The sequence below is a fragment of the Periophthalmus magnuspinnatus genome, chromosome 10, assembly GCF_009829125.3.
Source record: "Periophthalmus magnuspinnatus isolate fPerMag1 chromosome 10, fPerMag1.2.pri, whole genome shotgun sequence".
Taxonomy (NCBI): domain Eukaryota; kingdom Metazoa; phylum Chordata; class Actinopteri; order Gobiiformes; family Gobiidae; genus Periophthalmus; species Periophthalmus magnuspinnatus.
The window spans coordinates 7,166,824-7,188,424 of NC_047135.1; the positions used below are offsets into that span (position 1 = coordinate 7,166,824).

The 21,601-nt window shown below is 38.3% G+C and overlaps 1 protein-coding gene across 1 annotated transcript in view; it reads left to right on the forward strand.

Annotated features, from left to right (window-relative positions):
- Window positions 1-21,601, forward strand: part of htr4 (5-hydroxytryptamine receptor 4) — a 224,308-nt gene that overhangs the window by 124,466 nt on the left and 78,241 nt on the right. Inside the window, exon 4 of the mRNA XM_033973967.2 lies at window positions 8,347-8,547. Coding sequence (XP_033829858.2) covers window positions 8,347-8,547 — 201 coding nt within the window. The remainder of the gene's footprint in view (window positions 1-8,346; window positions 8,548-21,601) is intronic.

The window sequence follows — 21,601 nt, forward strand, 5'->3', positions numbered from 1 at the left end:
ATGTCATGAAGTGTTAGGTTTACAGCTACCTTTTACCTGTAGTTCAGTAGAGATTGGCAACTCTAGGGCTGAAATCATCTAAATAATTCCAGTGAAGGTGTGTAGAGTTTAAAAACACAGTGGAGCACTTCCTGTATCACCACATGATTGGAACAGAGTGTTTTCTGTTTGAGAGAAGAACTCAGCCTAAATATGCAGAGTTTGTGTGTTAAAAATGTGTGAATGAAAAAAAAAAACAACAAAACACAATTCCAGATATGTTTGTGATGAGGAAACAACATTCTATACAACATAGATTAGAAAATAGTCTTGCAGCTCTAGCAGAAAGTAGTAAATAGTACCACATTCGTTGGGTCGTATGTATTTGACACAGTCCACTCCTCAGCTCTTTATAATAACATGAGTCTTAAACAGGACTTAAGCTCACACTCTGATAATTACACTGACAGCTCTGTTCTGTGTCCCATTAAGAGCAGCTGCAGTGGAAAAGCTACAGGCTACGTCACCTCCACAAACCCAGGGCCACACCAGCGTCAAGAGAATGACTTATAAAGTACTATGGAATTATGATGTATGGGATTTATATAGGACTAGCTGGAAATATTTTTTATGTATCACTATATATGCACTTGACGAACTAAAATCAGTGGGAATAGATGTGTGTGTACAAAATTGTGGTTAAACATTTTTTTTAATTATTTGAAAAAGTGGCTACATGACCATTTAAAATCCTATGTATGATCGCAGTGGGCGGGGATAGGGGGTAGGTGAACTCAGCAGCGCAGGACAATACAGGGCTACTCAAACATTCAAGAATCAATGAAAATACAACTTTGAGTAAGCTAACAGTGACGGGAAACTATTCTATCGTTTTAATTTGCATAATATGTTCCTTTAAAGGTCCTATAATACACAAAACTCTTTAAACCATGTTATAATGCTGTTACCTCCTCAAAAACATAGCTGGAGTTGTGTTTTGTTTCATTCACACATGCCTGAGTAGCCCTTTACTATTAGTCTGTCCACATCTCCAAAGTGCAAAATGCTCTGTTCCACCTTGTGATGTCATGAAGTGGTGGTTTTTAAGTTAACAGCGACCTTTTTTATGTTTTGTTCAGTGAAGATTGGCTGAAATCATTCAAATGATTCTATTGAAGGTGTGTGGAGTTTAAAAACACAGGTTAGCACTTCCTGTATTACCACATGATGACATCACAAGGTGGAACAGAGTGTTTTCGGTTTGAGAGAAGAACTCAGCCTAAATATCAGAATCAGAATCAGAAGACTTTTATTGCCATAGTCTGTGAACACAGTTCACAAACTAGGAACTTGCTTCGGTGAAAAAGTGCAACATAAACACACTGAATAAATACAAATACAAATAAGGGCATGCACAAAGTTAAAAAGATATGCTTAAAAAAAAATCAAGTGAAATACTTAAAGGGAGAAAATATATACAACAGCAGCATCAGAACAACAGTGCAAAGTGGCTTATTAAAGTGACCGTTATTATAAAGTGTCCAGTTAGTGCAGATATTATAAAGTGTTCATGAGACAAACAGCAGAGGGGAAGAAACTGCAGGATATATGCAGGATCTGTGTGATAAACGTGTAAGAATGAAACAAAACGCAACTCCAGGTATGTTTGTAATGAGGAAAACATTGTAACATAGAAAGAAAATAGCATAATATGTCCCCTTTAAACATGACTTGGCAAGAAATAGCAACAGTTTACCAGGAACAAACTAAACTCGACTCAAGGCTAACGGTACTGTATAGAAAACGCAACTAAAAGTTCACAGTGAAGTTGATGGAACGGTGCCTAAATGTTTACTCAGGTTGTGTTTGCGCAGTGACAGACCTATGGAACAGCCCACAGCCCTGTTTTAAAATGGCTCTATTTATAGAAACAAGAGAGAGTTTTCCCTTAAACCAGATACGGGCTGAGTGATGGGCTCACACTGCTCCAGACCTGAGGACATGGCTCTCAACATGATGGGCAAAAGAATGGCTGTTTGCATGGGAACAATGGATCCACTTAAGTGTGCCTTTTAAAGTCCATGTGACAGGTACTCATGTTGTTATAACCATTACTTTGTAGGGCTGTCAAAAGCAAACTAAAACTGGTATCGAAACTACTTGTACATGCAAATTTGAGCAGGTATCTGTACTAAAAAATTCACATGCACCGGACAGAAATGAACCTTTCCTGAAAGCTTTAGAATGATCTTGAGCCGTATCAGAACAAGTATAAGACACATAAGCTAGTACACTCACATGGACCACTATGGAACCTACCGGGACGACTGAGGGATTACACAGATATAAAACAGATTGGGAATAGGAAAGAAAGTTTTGAGATGGTTTCCGCGGGACAGCAACTCTGTCTCAAGTAGAAATACTCACAAAAGGCCATTTTTTTAATCCACTCTAGACATGACTTGCCCCACACACACATGCACACAAATAGTATTAGCTTGAGTATGGGGCAGAAATGATGTGGGGAAGGGTATCCAATTATTCAGTCAAAGAAAAAAAAAAGGAAGAAGGGAAAAGAGAAAAGGAAAAGGGAAAAGAAAGAGAAAGGGTGGAAAAAGGGAAGAAAAAGAAGAGATGAAGAGGAAGAGGAAAGAAAGGGAAGAAGGAAAAAAGGGAAGGAAGGAAAAAGAAAAAAAAATAAATAAAAGAGAATGGAGACCCTGAAAACTGAATGTCAAAACTCATTCATTCATTTTACCTGCTCAATAGTAATAAAACATTAGCAAATTTTTTCCATAAATAAAATTGTTTAAACACTCTCAAAGTTCAAACCTTGTATATTATATCCCTCTTCCTCGATGATCGCTTTAAATGTGTTACGTCGTTCTGCTCCAGCTGTATCCACAGAGGCGCCTCTCCGTGCACAGAAAAGTCCAAAGCGTTTTTGAAATTTGCCGGTGCAGAACGTTTCATCGACATTGTGGGTTTTGTCGGGGAGAAAACTTGCAAACGTACAGCACTTCAGAGTCACACTGCGCAACAACATTTATGTAAGTTTGACTGAACACATTCTGCACTGTACAGGAGACACGGCACGGAGGAGGCTGATGGACAATGGTCTACAGTCCCTCAGCCAATCAGGACGCGGAACACAATGCCAAGTGATAGTCAAGAGATATTTTGCGATGAAAAGTTGAAGAAAAGTTGGACAAAAGTTAGAGAAAGTATCTCTGAGTAAAAAGGAATGTTCCACATTTCTTCTCAGTCCATAAAACTCCATCCAAAACGCAGGGACAATTTATGCACAAAGAACAGAACAGAAGTTTTGGCCCTTGTGTACTTTGTGGTTGCTAGGTAACAGCTCTGAAATCACCTCTGCATACTGTACGTCTTATCTGCTGCCTGTGTCCAACCAGGAAGTCAGATTATAAACGTATCCCTCCTTCTGTAGCATATATTCACTCTCCTTCTTTTGGATACCACTCCAAAACCTAACTCGAGTAATATCCATTGTGTTTAAATGACAAACTGTTGTTGCACTATACCATCTGGCACTTTTGCATAACTCCCTCATTATGTTGTTAGCTTTCATCGCTTCCAGTGTTTTGAGTTTTTTATAATGGAAATCCGCACTCACAGCTGGAGCATTGTCTTTCACGCAGCCAAAGTCGTCCAAGCATCTGCCTACGTTCGTATTAGTGTTGTCACGATACTACATTTTAAAGGAAGAGACTCGATTCAGATGCCACGACGATAATAAAAAAACACGTTATTTAGACAATAGAATGCCATTTTCCACATTAAATTGTAGTACTTTGTTTTATATTCCCGTGTGGCCTTATATCTGTGTAATCCCTCAGTGGTCCAGGTAGGTTCCATAGTGATCCATGGGCGTATACTAATCTATGTGGTTCTAAAGGTTAATTTCTGTTCTGTAAATGTGACTTTTCTAGTATGGATCCAGTTTCGATACAAATTTTACTATCGATTAGTTTTAGTATCGATTCATTTCTACCCTAATTCATATACAACTGTTTAAAACTCTATTTATTTTAGCTCCAAAAAAATATAGGCATGTCTTTTAACGTTTACCATGCGTCTTATATATTTATAGTTTTTATCTTTGTCCGTGGAGGATTTTGTTGGAGTAAAAATGGTGACTGTAGAAATAAATGGTAACTTTTATAGTAAAATTTGTCTTCTTTATTGAGGCTGTGGTTTTCTGGGGGGAACAGAGGAGGGGCTGACAGCTGGAGGGAGAGATACAGAGGAACAGTTTTTATTTTACAAAGAGACAGAGGCAGTGGGCAAAAATAAAGTGGGCAAAAAAAGTCTGATTTGGACAATTTATTTATTATTTAACATTTTTTAAAGCTACTAATTATTATTATTATTATTATTATTATTTTTTTTTTATTTTTTTTTATTATTATTATTATTATTTTTTTTTTTTTTTTTTTTCACCAGTAGATGGCAGATGTGAAACCTACTGTACACCCCCTCATGTTTTCTTCATTTTATTGTTATCTGTGTCAAATCTAGTCTCCTTCTGATCACCTCGAGGTCAAGATGGATGGAGCAGGACTGCAGCCACTTAATGCCTCATGGCTGCTGTAGCCATGGCTGTGGCTACAAAAATGTGGCTAGTTCATTTTAAGTATTTTGCAGAGATTCAAAGTTATTCCTCACCTTATGCCCTCTGAGCGTTCTAATTAGTCACTGTGATGAGTTTATAAACACTTTCACAATTTCCGGAGACTAGAGCAGGGTTTTGCAATCATGGTAAAGCTAACAACAACTAGCATGCTAACTGCACTTCCTGAATATTGAATAAAATGCTTGATAATTTGATGCAGACAAAACACAGAAGACTTGTTTTGACCTCAAGAGCTGCTTATTCAATATATCTGTACTGGGGCAAGGCACATTTTGCTCAAAAACGTGGAAAAATAGACTACATGGCCTTTAATGTAACAAACAAACATTAGAAAAGAGCCTTCACTGTATTTCCTCATGACAACAGCAGTTCATTTTGTCTCTGTTCTAACCCCGGCGCAGTGATGTGAGCTTGTGGTTAAATACTTTCTTCTCCGCCTTTGTAATAACTTATTTTGGTCGTATTGATGGCGATACATTTTCCTAAAGGCTTATTTCAACAGCCTCCTCTGGTCCAGGAGCTGAACCCAAAACAACTTTCTATAAGATGTATTATGGTGCATTGATTCATTGCAGCTCCAGTTTCCAGCCCAAACAGACCATAATAATAAGACTCATTAATATTGCAGCACTAACTATATTTTTGTTGTGTTATTTCCAAGACAAAATACAGACAGTAGTACAGTGTCCGTGTGCACTGGTGTATGAATGTGTGTGTGAATGTGTGTGTGGTTCCTTGAAGGTGGAAAAACGCTATATATAAAATTGTGAGCATTTACCATATATTAATTCATACTTTGAGGAGTCCTGGTTTAGTCCTGGTTTAGAAACTTTAAACCTTGTTTAGACCTGGTTTAGTCCTACTTTAGTCCTGGTTTAGTCTTGTTTTAGTCTAACAGCAAGCAGAATTCTTGTGATATTTGTGAGTTCACAAACTCACATGAACCCGTCTGGTCAGGCTCCCGCTGTTGTGATTGGCCACGGAACATTGCTGTTCAGACCAATCGCAGAAGACAAACCAAAACACACTTGGCGACAATGACAGATGTACTTCAGCCGGTTGATCAGAAATACAGATTATTTTGTTTGTGAAAAATGTGCAGAGGAAAGAGCTTTTTGCAATTTTGTTGAGAGAAATGTGCATGCTTTTCTTTCATTTGGATCAAACCAATTTGTTTGAATGTCCCGACCACTTTCTGCGAAAGCCACCCCAGACTGGTTAGTTTATTCAGAGTGATACACATATCAATCTGGAGTTAGGTTTAGTCCTGCTTTAGTCCTGGTTTAGTCCTGCTTTAGTCCTGCTTTAGCTCTGGTTTAGTCCCGCTTTAGTCCTGCTTTTGTCCAGGTTTAGTCCTGCTTTAGTCCTGGTTTAGTCCTGGTTTCATACTACTTTTGTCCTGCTTTAGTCCTACTTTTGTTCTGGTTTAGTCCTGCTTTGGTCCTGCTTTAGTCCTGCTTTAGAATTGGTTTAGTCCTGCTTTAGTGTTGGTTTAGTCCTGCTTTAGTCCTGCTTTAGTCGTGTTTTTGTCCTGGTTTAGTCCTGCTTTCGTCCTGCTTTAGTCCTGGTTTAGTCCTGCATTAGTCCTCCTTTAGTCCTGGTTCAGTCCTCCTTTAGTCCTGGTTCCGTGCCACTCTTGGTGAACACTCCCAGTCTGCACTGGTCAGTATCAATAATCCTCCGGTGAAAGAGCAGTGACAGTGTTGGTGCAGTGATGTTTTTCCCGATACTTTTTAAAAATACACTCGCAGTGGTTCATAAAGTTGTTCCTCGTAAACCTCTGTGTTTCTGTTGACATTTCATGATTTTTGGTCTTAGCTGCGGATGACAAATGCCTCCTGTCCTCTGCTGTTTTGTCTGTCTGCTCAGTGAAAAATGGTCCAATATGTGAAGGGGAATGGCGTTTGGACCTGTGTCTCACTATTGGTCCACCTTCTGCTTGGTCTGGCCCTCATCCCAAAACAACCTCCTCCACGACAGCTTTAATCATTTTCGTGGGCACGCCGGTCCATTTCTGCAGCCGTGGGTTTTTATAAGCATCTCGGTACAAATCTAAAGCAAACTGGTATATATTAAAAACGCTGTATTTGACTTTTACTGCCAGAACTAGTTCACTTTAAACAGTTTGCAGTAGTCCAAAGTTATTCCTCACTTACCATATGCACTCCAACCATCGTAAAAAGAGCCGGGTTTTTGCGGTCTTGTTAATGCTAACAACAACTAGCATGCTAACCACACTCTTACAGGAAAACACTTTATAATTAAATACAGGCAGTACACAGCAAACTTACAGTATTTTAACCTGTACTTGCTCAAATACATGGAAAATGATTGGGTACAAGCTGAGGTGGGTAGAGTAGCCCAAGATTATAGAGTAATGTTACTTCAAAATAACATTACTCAAGTAGAAGTACAAAGTAGTGGCCGAAAGAAAGCACTCAAGTAAGAGTAACTTAAAGAGTAACTGTCAAGATGGGACATCTGATTAAATTTATGCAATCTGTAGGACAAAACATGAAATAATGTGCAAAACCTGGTATTTTCAAAGGATAGGCTTTTGTTGACTTTTACTTACTTCCATAAAAAATATTACTCAAGTAGGGGTAAAAGTATGCAGCTGGAGAAGTAAAATTATTGAAAAAAGTACTCAAGTAAATGTAACTGAGTACTACCCACCTCTGAGTACACGGCTTGTAACTATGACGATGACGACAACACATTTAGCTTTATAAAAATAACACTATCCTTGTCAAGCTAATTAGGCGAATGTTCCCATCGTAAAAGCCCGTCTGACATTGACTGATACTAATATGTGCATTGTCCTGCTGAGTGAAACATAATTGTGTGTATTGTCAGTACAGCCAATTACTGTCACTGTGCTTTTGTTCACAAATAAATACATGCACGTCAAGCTGAAATTATACAAAACATTAAAGTGAAAAGTCCATGAAAAACACAAATCGATTTTGTCAGTGTCAACGCTATAAGAAAGTTCATGCTTATTTACTAGTGTGAGCTGTGCCTCGGGCTGTATTTAAACTCAAAGAAAGACACATTGATTTTAGTCTTATTTTTAATTTTAGATGTCTACTTCAAAATGTATTCATCAAAAACAAAATATTATAACCAGAACCAAGCAAAGTCTAAACCAGGATGAAACCAAATCAAAGCTCAGTGAGTGAAGTTTGGAGGTTCTGAGCTTTCACATGAAGCCTGTCCATATACTACAAAGCTAACTAGAAGCACTGCTCTGTCTGAGTTAGTCAAATTCGACTTTAGTCAGAGCTTTGTTTTGACACAATCTGACTATACATTACTGATTTAGCTGGAACTACAACAGGTGAGATGATTTGTGCTCTTAAATATATCTCTCAAATAATATTACAGTCACACACTAACTAGCATTAGCCAATAGTTTTTCAGTTAGTGATCCTCACCTTTTTTGTTGAAATTCAAACACCTAAACAGGACCATGAACTCTCATATTTATCACAGCCTCCTGAAAATGCGTCATTAAGATCCGTTTTGTACTTTTGTTTGTTTGTTTGTTAATCTAAAAACGTATTTGGCAGCGTTTGCTAATGTGCGCATTGTGTCACCATTGTAACTGCTAAATATTCCTCCATAGACATCCATGTAGTCTCCTCCAGTGTGATAACAGAGCAAAGTATCACCAAACCTATAATCTGACTGTGTTCCTTCTGCTGTAGGAAAATCAAGACCAACTACTTCATTGTGTCGCTGGCGTTCGCTGACCTGCTGGTGTCTGTCCTGGTGATGCCGTTCGGGGCCATAGAGCTGGTCCATGAGCACTGGATCTATGGAGAGACGTTCTGTTTGGTCAGGACCTCTCTGGATGTGCTGCTCACTACCGCCTCCATCCTGCACCTCTGCTGCATCGCACTCGACCGGTAAGACGCTGTTATATCGTATGTTCTCAGTAGCGGAATGTCTGCTTGTTTGGAGCACTGCTTTTTACATCTACTTGAGTGATATTTTTAAATGAGACATACTGATACTTTGCAGCTGACATCATCAACATTCCCTGGGGTGTGACGCTAACTGTAGGCACTGCTCTGTTTGAGGCTTTGCTAGACTTAGACTTTATTTCAACACAATCTGACCAGAAAAAAACGACTTAGTAGGAACTAAAACTGATTTGTGCTGTTAAGAATAACATTACAAATAATATTACAGTCACAAGCTAGCTAGCATTAGCCAACAGTTTTTCAGTTAGACACACTTTTTTGGTTAGAAATCAATCATTTAAACAGGACCATCAACACTTGTATTGATTCCTGAAAAAATTTCCTGTGTTGACTTTTTGGGCTATTTTGCTGATAACTGCTGAATATTCCACCAAAGAGGTACATGCCGAACACCTCCAGTGTGATTTTTCTTAAACTCATGCTCATTATGAATTATGTCTTTGTTCATGCTTTAGTAAGGTTAATTAAGGAGTAGTAATTATAAAGTGGTACCATGCTTCCTGGTATTGAGTCATAACCTATCCATAGACTGAATACATAAATGGACAAAGCTAACGTGCTAGTCGGCGTTCCAAATAGGACTTGATCATGGGCGTGCTTCCGGTTCCATCGGCTCCATTTCACTTTACATTGAAACACTGGTCTTAAAATGTTTGTATTAACCTGCTCTACATGATCCTGGTGTTTTTATTTCACTACTGTGTCCATAAATCAAGATATGCACATTAATAACATACAAATCAGACGCATTATTTCACTATGCAACAGGTTTAGAAACAGGTTTGTTTGACAGCGTTGCTAAGCGCCCACTCCGTGCTAAACCAGTGATGCGGGCAGGAAGGGGTGTTACCTTCAACAGCCTCGCTCTTTGGTTGCTATGATACTCCTGGTCGGAATTCCACATATGAAACTCAGCTCCAAATTCATCCCTATAACTTCTAGCCTCGATTAGCTTCATTTGACTGGAGCCAAACGCTATGGGTGAGGTCACACTCCCTCAGTGCACTTCTACACACAGTCCATGAACCTATCACACACATTGATCATTAAAGGACATTTTGTTTACAGTGAAATGCAATATTGACTTTAAAAGACAAGATAATAATAGGAACAGGTCTGCTAACGTCCTGTTCAAAAGTGCAGTACCGGTTTTCTTCTAGCCTTTTTATCTAGCAGCACATTTTCCACGTGATTTCATTTTCGGACATTTTTGTTTGATCTGGAGTCTAAAATTTTCCACAATCAGTTAAAATAATCTAAAAACATTTTTATATGTTATATCTGAAAACAAATTGCAAGTTTTCTGATGAAATTGTTCCAAATTCCACAATTTTCTCCGCCTTATGAAATGTCATGCACATTACTCCATGTTGAAATATTATCAAGTATACATCAACAACAACAGCTTCTACAACTGGAGGATAAAAGTCCATGAGGCATTTTACCTCTAAACCATAACCTCGTCTGTCCTAAATACATTTCATAGATTTACAATACACTATAGTTCAACGTGACAGTTCTTTAATGCATCTCCAGGCATTAGACCGAGCCCACAGCTGCTTGACCTTGACACGGGAGGAGTCTATGTAATGGATTTGAGGAGTGTTAAATCATGGTTTATTGTGTGCTGGGGTAAAACTGGTATTATTAGGTCAGAGCTCAAAACAGGGCAGGGCCTCAGGATGGGGGAGTAGGTGAAGTTTCATTTAAATAGGGGAAGTCTGAACATAGAGGAATGAGTTATGGGTCAGTGGTTATAACATGCAGCACTGTTGTGTGTATGTCTGCATGTGTGTGTGTATTATCCACGCTTATGATTTTATGGTGAATGTGTGTAAACATGATCAGTTAAAGGCTTTATTATTTTTAGTTCTAATCTCTGATCATTATGTTATAATTTGGACATTTTGAATCAATATTGATCTAAAACAACTTAATAAAAGAAACAAGTCACCAAAAAAAAAAGAAAAAACATCACCAATATGTCCCAAAATGGCTACACAATCAGTGATAAAATTAGAAATGAAATAAGTACAGAGTACTTATTTCAGTAGTTGATTAGAGCAATATCTACAGAAGAATAAAGATTACTCAAACATGCACAAATCACACTAAATACAACTTCAAGAGGGTAAATGAGAAGGGAAGCAATCATAACATGGTTAAAAACTCCATAAGAAGAAATTTTCCATAAGAAGTTTGCTTTAAACTGTGCTATACCTCCTCAGGAATGAGTCCGAATAACCAGAGGTTGTGTGGACTTGACTTGAGTCAGACTTAATAATGGAACTTTCGGCTCTTTCATGGGTCTGAATCTTTGGAATCCGTGGAATCTTTGGAATTTCATGTTCATGAAATCAATCTGTGTCAAAGAGCCACTTTTTATATTTATTTATATGACAGAAGCCAATGGTAAATGGTCACATTTTTATATAGGATTTTTCTACACTCAAAGCACAAAGCACTGCAAGGAACCCCTCACTCATTCACACACACACATTCATACACCAGTGTACACAGACACTGGGGGTGAGGTGAGGTAAGTGTCTTGCCCAAGGACACAATGGCAGCATTCATTGTTGGGAATCACACCACCAACCTGTGGGTCAGTGGATCTGACTGCTCAGTCTATGATGTTTATGTCGAGAAACTGCCAGCCTTCTGATCAGTGGACGAACATTCTACCAACTGAGCTACTGTCACTCCAATGTGAAAATTCCTTTTAACAACAAATTAGAAAGAGAAGAAAGAGAGAAATGACCAAGATGTTTTTAATGGTTCAAAGTGAGAGTGGGAGTGTGTTTACCCTTTGAAATGACTAACTTACTGTTATTACGATGCCAAAATATGTTTTTCACAAAGCTCTCACTTGTGGTGCCTACTCTGTATCTGTGCTGATTCTGTTGGTTGAGCTCTGCTCATACACATTTAGACAGTTTGGTTTGTTAGTGTGACATGAACAGAGCTGTAAAATACAAGCTGTATTTGCTCATTTGTTATAAAGACGAAAGGACTTGAAACTCAAATTGTATGATTTTGAACTAGACTTGGGCATGTGAGCCATTGACTTGAAAAATAAACTCTTCTGGTAAATACAAAATATAAAGAGAACATAGTCAAAGTTTAAAGCGGTTGCAGGTTTCCTTTGCTTTAGGCCGAAACACAGAGTTGGTTATGTGACTAAAGAGCTGTTTGGAAAAAAAAGTGATAGTGAAAGTGATAGCAGTTTGTGGTTTATTAGGTTTGAGATTAACTGCTGTAAAGATTTGAGATGAGATTTGAGTTTTTAAATACATTTTCAGATTTCCAGCCTAAACAGGCTGGAAATCTGAAAATACAATTCTGCAGTTTAACAATTAGACTGTCCATTTAACTTAAAATTATGATTCTGATTGAACCACTATATTTGCAATGCAGAAAAAAACATTATGCAACTAATCTGATAAAAGAGAGTCCCATTCTGTTACGAAGGCAAAGTGCAGATATGCAGCTAGTTAATTATTGTTTAATCCACTGTCCAAAAGCATGTACAGAGACAGGTGTGTATATTGGATCAGAATAGGGTTGTCAAAAGTATTAAAAATCTGATACTAATCGATACAAAAACTAGTATTGAAACTACTTACAGGTATCAATACTAAAAAAGTCACATTAACAGGACAGAAATTAACCTTTTTTTGAATAGGTTTAGAACAAGTAGAAGACAAGTGTACACCCATGGACCACTGTGGAACCTACCTGGACCACTGAGGGATTACACAGATATAAAGCCACATGGGAATATAAAAGAAAGTACTACAATTTAATGTAGAAAATTATTATTATTATTATTTTTACATTATCATTGTTGTATTGGTATCGGTATTGAGTATCAAGTATCGAAATCGAGTTTGAAATTTTAAAATTGTGACAACACTAAATCAGAATGGTTGTACTTTAAAGGTATTTCTGCAGAGATAAAAGTACATAGGAGACTGTCAAGAAAATTCAGTTCTCGACGCGTTGGTTTACCAAAAAAGACTCAAAACAGGTATTAGACTTTGATTTACTCTCATCAGAGGGGATCAGAGGGAAGGAGCACAGAGAGGCTACGCAGGCTTCTTCCACGAGGTCTTCTACTGCCTTCTTCACCGTCTCCTCCTCAAACCAGCCTTTTTATTAACAGCTTGACATATCTCAGCAATTTCCTTATTTGTCAGGAGAACAATATCCCAGACCCCTCCCCACATTCACATGGTCTTTCTGTTATTTTAGGTTACCCGTCTGTTGATCCTTCAACTTTTCAACGTAGTAATACTTTACAACTTGTTTATGCAGACTTGTGTTTACTTGTGTCATTTCACATTTGTCTGGTACGTAAACCTCAAGTAAGACTTAAAAGACATGTTTTTAAGACATTTTGGATAGAACAAATATCGCATCCTGTACAATTTACATTTCCTGTGCTCAATATTGCTCATCCTGACTTTTTTTTTGGTTTTCATAAGTGACAGTTCCGATTGCTCTGGTCTGATAATGTTGTCTTATCAGTTTATATGCTCTAATTTAAAGGGCGTTTCTCTTCAAGGAAATAAAAGTTGCTTATAACTCCAGCCTGCATCAGATGGTCTCGTCCTCTCAGCCGTGAGTACACACTTTTATTCAAGTTGCGTTACATTACAAGGTGTATTAAATGTGCTGTGCATGTTTTTAAACCCTTAAAAACGAGTTCAGTTCAAAGTTATTCCTCATGAAATTTTATGGTAGTTTTTCGGTCTGTGATAATTTTTAATTCAGTACAGTGGTTAATCATTTACAAATCACAAAAGCCCTAATGCAGTTTGTAAAGTTATATGAGCCAACTAATTGTTTTAATGTAAATAAAAGTCGGCCTGTCACAAAAAATACTACATCGACTTACCGTTTAATGAAGAAGAGATTTTTGGGCTTCAATATTTATCCTGGGTATTTTTTCTTTTTACTAGTTCTTTGGGTATTTTATTTTTTTTAATTTTTTCTGTACTACATTAAGATCTGAGTTGTCGAGGATTGAATGGGTACTTCTACGATTCATCATAGATACAAACTAAAATGTTTCATATCTATTGCTGCTTAAGTTTTTTAATATTCTATATTTGGAATCAGTTCTTGGTATAATCAATTTCAGCATTATCGCTTATTATGTATATTTTCCTCAGCAATATATCGCGTTTTAAAGCTTGTTAACATGACAGGCCTAATATAAGGCCCAACACAGGCAGCCCTTCATGTGTCAATATTGTGTCAGCTTTTTCTTGTGCTCAGATGGAACCAGAGTATAATAAACCTTTGGAGATGGCGGCTCTGGGTCAAAGTTTCCACCTGGGCATGCTGTACGACTGCAGATCTGACAAACTAATCCCAGGTCAGTTTGAAAGAGAGGGGTTGGGAAGAGGGTCACAATATACAAAATAATAGATATTCATCTATAGACCCTTCCAATTACTGTTAGCCCCCAAACATCACAAACTATGAAAAACCAGGGCTGTTTCGGTGACTTACAACCACTCAACTATACGTAAGTAACATCAGAGCCTCGTTAGAGAACATTATTATGTGTAGCACGGTAGATTATTAAAGTTAGCGATTAGCACCAAAATGAACATATATGCTAATAACCACATAATAAACATTCTTAAATCTTATGTTATGCTGGACATATTTGCACCAAAGATAAATGCCACAACAGTAAAACATTTGTATTATTTAATGAACAGCCACAAATCCTGCATACATTAGTGACCTTTATAAACTCGGGCTGGAAATTAGGTATTCACTGTTCATATTAACTGTTAATTGCTGGCATATATAAAAAAATATATAAACAAGAATCATTTGTCTGCACTGTCTAATGTCACAATGCGTGTTATTACTTTGTTGTCATATTCAAATGAATGGGACAGAATGTTGATATCAGTACCAGGCTGTGTGCGCAAAAATTCTAAACATTTCACTCCTGGAAGGGTCTATGCTCCAACACAACTGCACACACCTGAGAGAACTATAGACTAAAAGCTCACCAATCCGACCTCCCCACCCCTGTCACAGAGTCAGGGCTCGCCTCCCAACATCACCTCACCTGTCTTCATGCTTTTTCTTTCCCTGTCTGTATATGCTACTATAAAATTTTGATTTTCAACATAAAAAATACAAACCAACTCTATTAAAAGATAAAGGTGCTTTAAATCTAAGATCTGAGGAAAAGGCCCACCTCCTCCAACCGGGCCAAAGTCCCGACCACACCATGCCTGGGCTATCCGGGGCTATCTGTGCTCGGTTTGATTAGGCTAGTGTGAGGGCACCCTTAAATGATTGTTTTAATTGACAGTTAAAACAAAATGCATTAATTTACTCGCTCTCATGTCTCCCATCATTTCTGTACAGACTGCTAAATCCAGTGTGAGATGCTGAGGCTGATGTGCTCAGGTCACGCTCTGGTACACAGACCTAAACGCACTGCAGTTCGTATGTTTGACTTTTTTCATCTATATGTGAATGAGATAGTGTATTTACCTTTAAAGAGCAGCATCAAACCTGCAGATCCTCCACACTGTGTTTAGTTATTTAAATGAGGCTACTGTTGAGCAAGTCAAAAAGAAAATAAAACTAGATTGCAAAATTGGTCAAACGTCAACTATTGAAATTGAAATTTAGAGGATTAACAACTACAGTGAACTATAAATAGTATTACTTACTATTAGTGAACTGTAAAGATCCTTAAAAGTACAGACCTCTCACACACTGATTTTAAAGTCAATATTTATGTCATATTTATTACCTAAATAAATGTATAGACTTGTTTGTCTGAAACCCTGATCAATGATATGATTAGGGTTTTTGAATCAAGAAGTCTACAGCCAATCCTCTGTCAGTCAAAGCAGAGTTCAGACTTTTGATGATGATTTGATTTTTTGTGTTAAATTGTTTATGTTCCTGAAATCAATAATAAGAGATTTTTTAATTTTGTTTCTGAAAAGGACAAATACAATTGAAATGGAAATTGAGAGAGATAAATATGACCAATAGTGGACAATGATTCTTAAGGTGGAATGTTCGATCATAGCATGCCGTCTGTTCTGTCAGATCTCGCTCCACAGACTTAAAAAGAGAATGCAGTGTCTATGATATCTACAGCCAAAACCTGTCTGACCAGACCAGATGGGAGATTATCTTCTTGATGTGAAAGAGACTTTAGTTTCTTGTTTCTGCAATCCAGGAGAGCTCTCTGATATTTTCACTTTAATGTGCCCAGGCAAAAGACATATGTCTTTTTTTATTTTTTTATTTTTTTACAATCGCTCAGGGTTTCCTTAAAGCAGACACTTTTCTTCAGTTCTTCTAACTGTGCTCTGTAATGTCTGTCCCCATCTAATTTGTTGTGTAAGGCTGTACTCATGAAAGATCAAGTTACACTTTCAACAGCTCATACAACACTTGCACGTCAACATGTCCCTATTTCATTGGGTCACTTTATTTATTACAATCCAAATACCTCTTTTTTTCCAGGCTTGACGTTCTGGGACAGAGAGAAGCTGGACAGTGATATGAGAGTGACCCCCAAACCCAACACACAGTTTCAGATCGTGACGTCTGACTCCGCCTCTGGGAAGGCATCTTCACTGGGAATGGACGCTGCTCTGAAAGCCAGTTTTCTGAGTGGACTTGTGAATGTTCAAGGATCAGCAAAATATCTAAACGACAATAAAAGCTCCAGAAAACAAGCTCGACTCACTCTGCAGTACAAAACTACCACAGTGTTTAAAGAACTGACCATGAACCAGCTTGGCAGAGACAACATAAAGCATCATGAAGTGATTGACAAAGGTCTAGCGACTCATGTAGTGACAGCCATCCTCTACGGTGCCCAGGCCTTTTTTGTGTTTGACCAAGAAATATCTGAAGATGAAGAGGTCCAAGGCATTCAGGGAAATCTGAAGGCAATGATTAAAAAAATCCCAATGATTTCCATTGATGAAGTAGGGGCTCTAAAAATGGAGGCCCGTGACAGAGAAAAGGTGAGCAAGTTCTCATGCACTTTTCACGGAGATTTCTCTTTAGACAAAAGTCCAACAACTTTTGAAGAATCTGTCAAACTTTATCAAGACCTGCCCAAACTTCTGGGTTCCAAGGGAGAGAATGCAGTCCCTGTGATGGTGCACCTGCTGCCGCTCAGTATCTTAGAGTCCAGAGCATCTAAACTGGTGCGTCAGATCAGTTTGAGGTTAATCTCTAAGGCAGAGAGCATCCTGGAGAACTTCAGTGAACTAGACATGATGTGTAATGATGTCCTGAAGAGTCCCACAGGCCAAATCTTCTCACATATTTCCAAAAAAGTCAAAACCTTTAACAGTTTGTACTCTGAGTTCAGGCTGGGACTTCAGGGAACATTGGCTGAGAAGCTTCCTTTGATCCGTGGAGGAGGGGAGGAGGAGGCCGTATTAGCAGCTGTCCTGAATAAGACAGAGGAGAGTCCATTCAGCTCTCACCGTTTGAACCTGTGGATGGCTGGGGTCATTCAAGAAGCCAGCACCATAAACACCCTCACAAATATGATGAAAAACACAGAAATTATCTCCTCTGAAAATGACCTTAATGAGAAAGTTCGTGGCTCCCAGAAAGCACTGGTGTTTGTTTTCACATCTCTGGAAAGTGCTGAACCATACCTTAAAGAACTGGAGAACCACCTAGAAGGAATTCAAACCAACAAATCTGAAACAGAGCCAAATCCCTGGTACAGGGCTAAAGAAGTGATCAACCAAATGAGACTCAAAGCAAAGGTTTTTGGTGACTTTGCAGAAACCAACAAAGACCAGGACAGACAGCACCTTCGGTTCCTGGCAGTGAGCTTGGCTGATGAGAACCACAAAGATGTAACCATTCGTCTTTATGAAGACGGGTTTCTCACTTGTGAGAACTTCGAGCTCCCTTCTAAACCAAGCTCCGTGACTCTGGTCAGAGCCACAGCGAACAGCGTGACCCTGCAGTTCAGTGCTCCCTCAGTGGGAGCAGAGAACATCTGTGAATATAGAGTGGAGTTCTGTGAGAAAGGACAGGAGGAGACGAACCAGCAGCTCCCAGCTGAAGCTGGAGAAGCCACAGTGATCAACCTGATCCCAAACACAGAGTACAGCTTCAGAGTGAGAGCCGTTACTGAGGCAGGTGTGGGCCCTTCTACTCCTGACACCTCCATAAAAACTTTACCATGCAGCCCACCTGAAGACCCCACTGCCACCTCAACCTCCTCAGAGATTCACATTAACTGGAAAAAACCTGGTGATGCGAGACCAGATGCCCAGATCTTCAGATACTTTGTAGAGTACACTCAGACAGGAGACGGGGCTCAGTGGAAGAGAGAACTCTCTGATTCTGAGAAGAAGGTGATATCTGGACTTCAGCCTGGGACAGAGTACACCCTCAGGGTCCTCTGCGACTGTGGAGAAGATAGAACCAGCTTAGAAAGCTCCACTGTAACCATCACCACCAAAACATTCACTCCACTAAGAGGCTTTTTACACAAGAGCTTTGTAGACCAAGTTATGAAGAAGTTTAAATAATGTTGTTTTTTGGATCTGCTGGGACTGGGAAGACCACCCTCATCAATGCTATGATCAACTACATCCTGGGAGTCAAATGTACCGACACATTTCAGTTTAAACTAAACGAGAACGATGAGACCTCTGAGACAGTGATGTACCAAATAAACTTTCAGGTCGGCTCCTCGCTCACCATTATCGATACTCCAGGGTTGAGAAGCAGTGAGGGAGAGAGAGATCACAGATCAGATCTTTAACCTCCTCAATAATTTAAGGATTAATCATGTTCAAGTCTGTTTTGTGGTTCGGTCTCCTTCCTCTCGACTCAGTCCAACCCAACACTATGTATTAAACTCTACAATCTCTTTTTGTGGGAAAAAAATTTGACTAAGGACATTGTGATTCTGGTGACGTTTGCCGATGCTAAGAAGCCTCCAGTTCTCCAGGCCATCACAGCAGATGGAGTTCCATGCCCTAAAACAGAAGAGGTTCTGCCAGTCCACTTCAAATTCAACACCTCTGCTCTGTTTGCCCCAAACCAGTCTTCTGCAGAAGATATTGATGACATTTTCTGGATTGTGAGAAATACAAACATGGAAAGATTGTTTACTGATGTAGAGAAAACTTAGCCCAAAAGTTTGAAATTCACCAAAGAAGTACTAAAAACAGAAAGAAAGAAATAAAGATACTTGAGGTAGAGATGGAAAAAAATAAAATAAATTTGAATTTGAAGACACCGTCATAGAGCTTTGTCAGGTCAGTGTTTCTGGGTGTGGTTGCTTTTTCGCCAACTGCCGTAAATGTCATATCTGTCATTTTCAGTGTCCCATTGTAGATGATCCAGTTAAATACAAATGTGAGACCATGGCTCAAAATAGAAGATACACTGTGTGTCCTGGGAAATGTCTCTGGACTATCCATTTCAATCAGAAATACAGATGGGAACACAAACAGGTCACAAAAAAGACAGAATTGGAAGAGTTAAAAGACAAATACCATAAACCCAAAGATTGTAAAGGAAATGTAGAGTCTGTGCTTAAAAAAATGACAGAAGAATATGAAGACCTAAAGATAGAAGTCAGAGATTTGAAAGACTCAAAAGCATTAAAGTGCCTGGAGCAGATCACCCCGAAACCAAACAATGGTTAATATTTTCTAAAAGAAATCAAATGACAACAATAGGTCCCCAAAATGATTTATTATTTATATTAATGATTTGTATAACGTGTCTACGGTATTGAAACCCATATTGTTTCCCATACGTGTCTATACACGTGTATTGAAATGACACATTTTTTTTTTACTTTAACAAGCTACAGCAATTAATCGCAGATGTAAGTGTACAATAAAGTTATGGTTTAATTTAAACAAACAAATATGGATAAAACTAAAATGATGTATTTTGGATGATGATATAATAGGATGAATAGTAATCTCATTGGAACTAAATAAGTAAATGAAATTTGATTTTTAGGAGTTGGACAATCAATGGACAATCAAATGAACAGGAAATAACATAGTAGGCATTAACAAAAAGTTAAAAAAAAATACTGCAGTACTTCACAGAATAAAACAAGTTTTGCATTAAAACTCACTGAACATCCTTTACAGTTCACTAATATTACCAAACCTCACATCAAGTGCAGACGTTTGAGCCAATAATTACAAAACACATTTGTAACAGTTTAGTTACACTCCAAAAGAAAGCAATATGTTGTATACACAAGGCTGGATACCTTGATCATGACGCACCGCTGATCCTAAAATCAAAACTATTGACACTTTCTGATGTAGAAGCCTTTCAAACATTATAATTGGTATTCAAGACCAATAACAAATTTCTACTTGAAAATATTATTATCGTATATATCTTGGTCAAATCATAAGGAAAGTGAATGCATTTAACACTTTGATACGTGTTTGACAATGAACAGAAAATATGACACATGTATTTTTTTGTGTGCTGTTTTTTTTTAAATGTTGTGAACAAACATTAGCTTCATATGCATCACATCAGCTCTGTTTCGGAACCATTTGTCTTCCCTGTCAGAAAATAAACCCAGGTGCATGTCCCATCATTGATTTTGCCCTAAAAGATTTCTCTATGACCCTTTTTAGAACATGGGAGCAGAAAATCACAGGCCACTTGCAAACACAGTAGTAGAGGCAGCATTAGTGGCGTGGTCGCAGTAGAAGTAGTAATAATAGCAATAGTGGTAGTAATAGTAGTTGTAGTGTAACTTGTTTATCTCCCATAGAGTGTATAAAGAAATGGACTATGTGAGTAGCAGAGAACGGGCTTTTGCAACACTGTCAATCACATCTGCTGCTAACTTTAGCAGGAGTGGGGAAAGAAAACACCTCATTGTTCTGTTATTAATGTTCGTATCTTGATTTACGGACAAAATAGCCAAATAAAAACAGGATCATGTAGTGCGGATTAATACGAACATTTTAAGAGCAAAATGACGAGATTGACAGCAGCAGTTACGGAGAAGGGCGATGGAGCCGGATGCTCACTTCCTGTTTGAAACACGGTGACCAGCAGGTTAGCTTTGTCCATTTATATATACAGTCTATGTTGTCACCCAAGAATATGTTATTGCTTTATCTGGAATGTTGAGTAACAAAAACACCCATAATCAAATAAGCAACACTGATACATGTAATGCCATAGTGTGGAACATTCCAGGCTAAGCAATAACATGATGGAGACAAGCAGTTTGCAGACTTATAGATACACAAAGATGAGAAACGTGCTATATTTCCCTGTTGGATGCTACATAACTCTAACATTCTGCCATACAAATGAACAGTGAAGCCAATTTCCATTTAAAAGTATGTATTTACATTTAGGTCTCTTCATCAAAGAAAAAAAGTTACAGAATGCACCTTTAATAAGGCACTTCCATTTCTATTTCCATCCCGTAACTAAACTGAATCACTAAAGCAAACCTAACGTCCTAGAGCTGAATTATAATGTGACGAAGTGCAGATGCTAACTCAGCAAACTTAAAGGAGCAATGTTTAAGTCAATGGTGTGAGACGCTTCATTTAAACTCCAGGTGATGCACTGCTCTTCACTCCTCTTCCTCTGTCTCTGCTCTGGTGGGTTTGGAGGAAATTGTTGCATTCATTATATAGACTTCTTAGACTGCTTACAGTAAATGGTGAAAATGTGTTTATTTACTATTTGTTGTGTGCACCATGAGGCAGGTACAGAAGAAAAGACTAAATATTTGTAGTAATAAATAAAATCACTGGATTTATTTATGAGGCTTTCAAGATACTCAGAGGGTTTTGCAGTGTGTTACTCACTGAGATAAGATACTAAAGACACAACGGCAGAACTTGGTCCGCAAACCTCTGTGTTGGTGTCCCACTGCTCTAACCACTGAGCCACTGTCACTCGTGTTTGTGTTGAG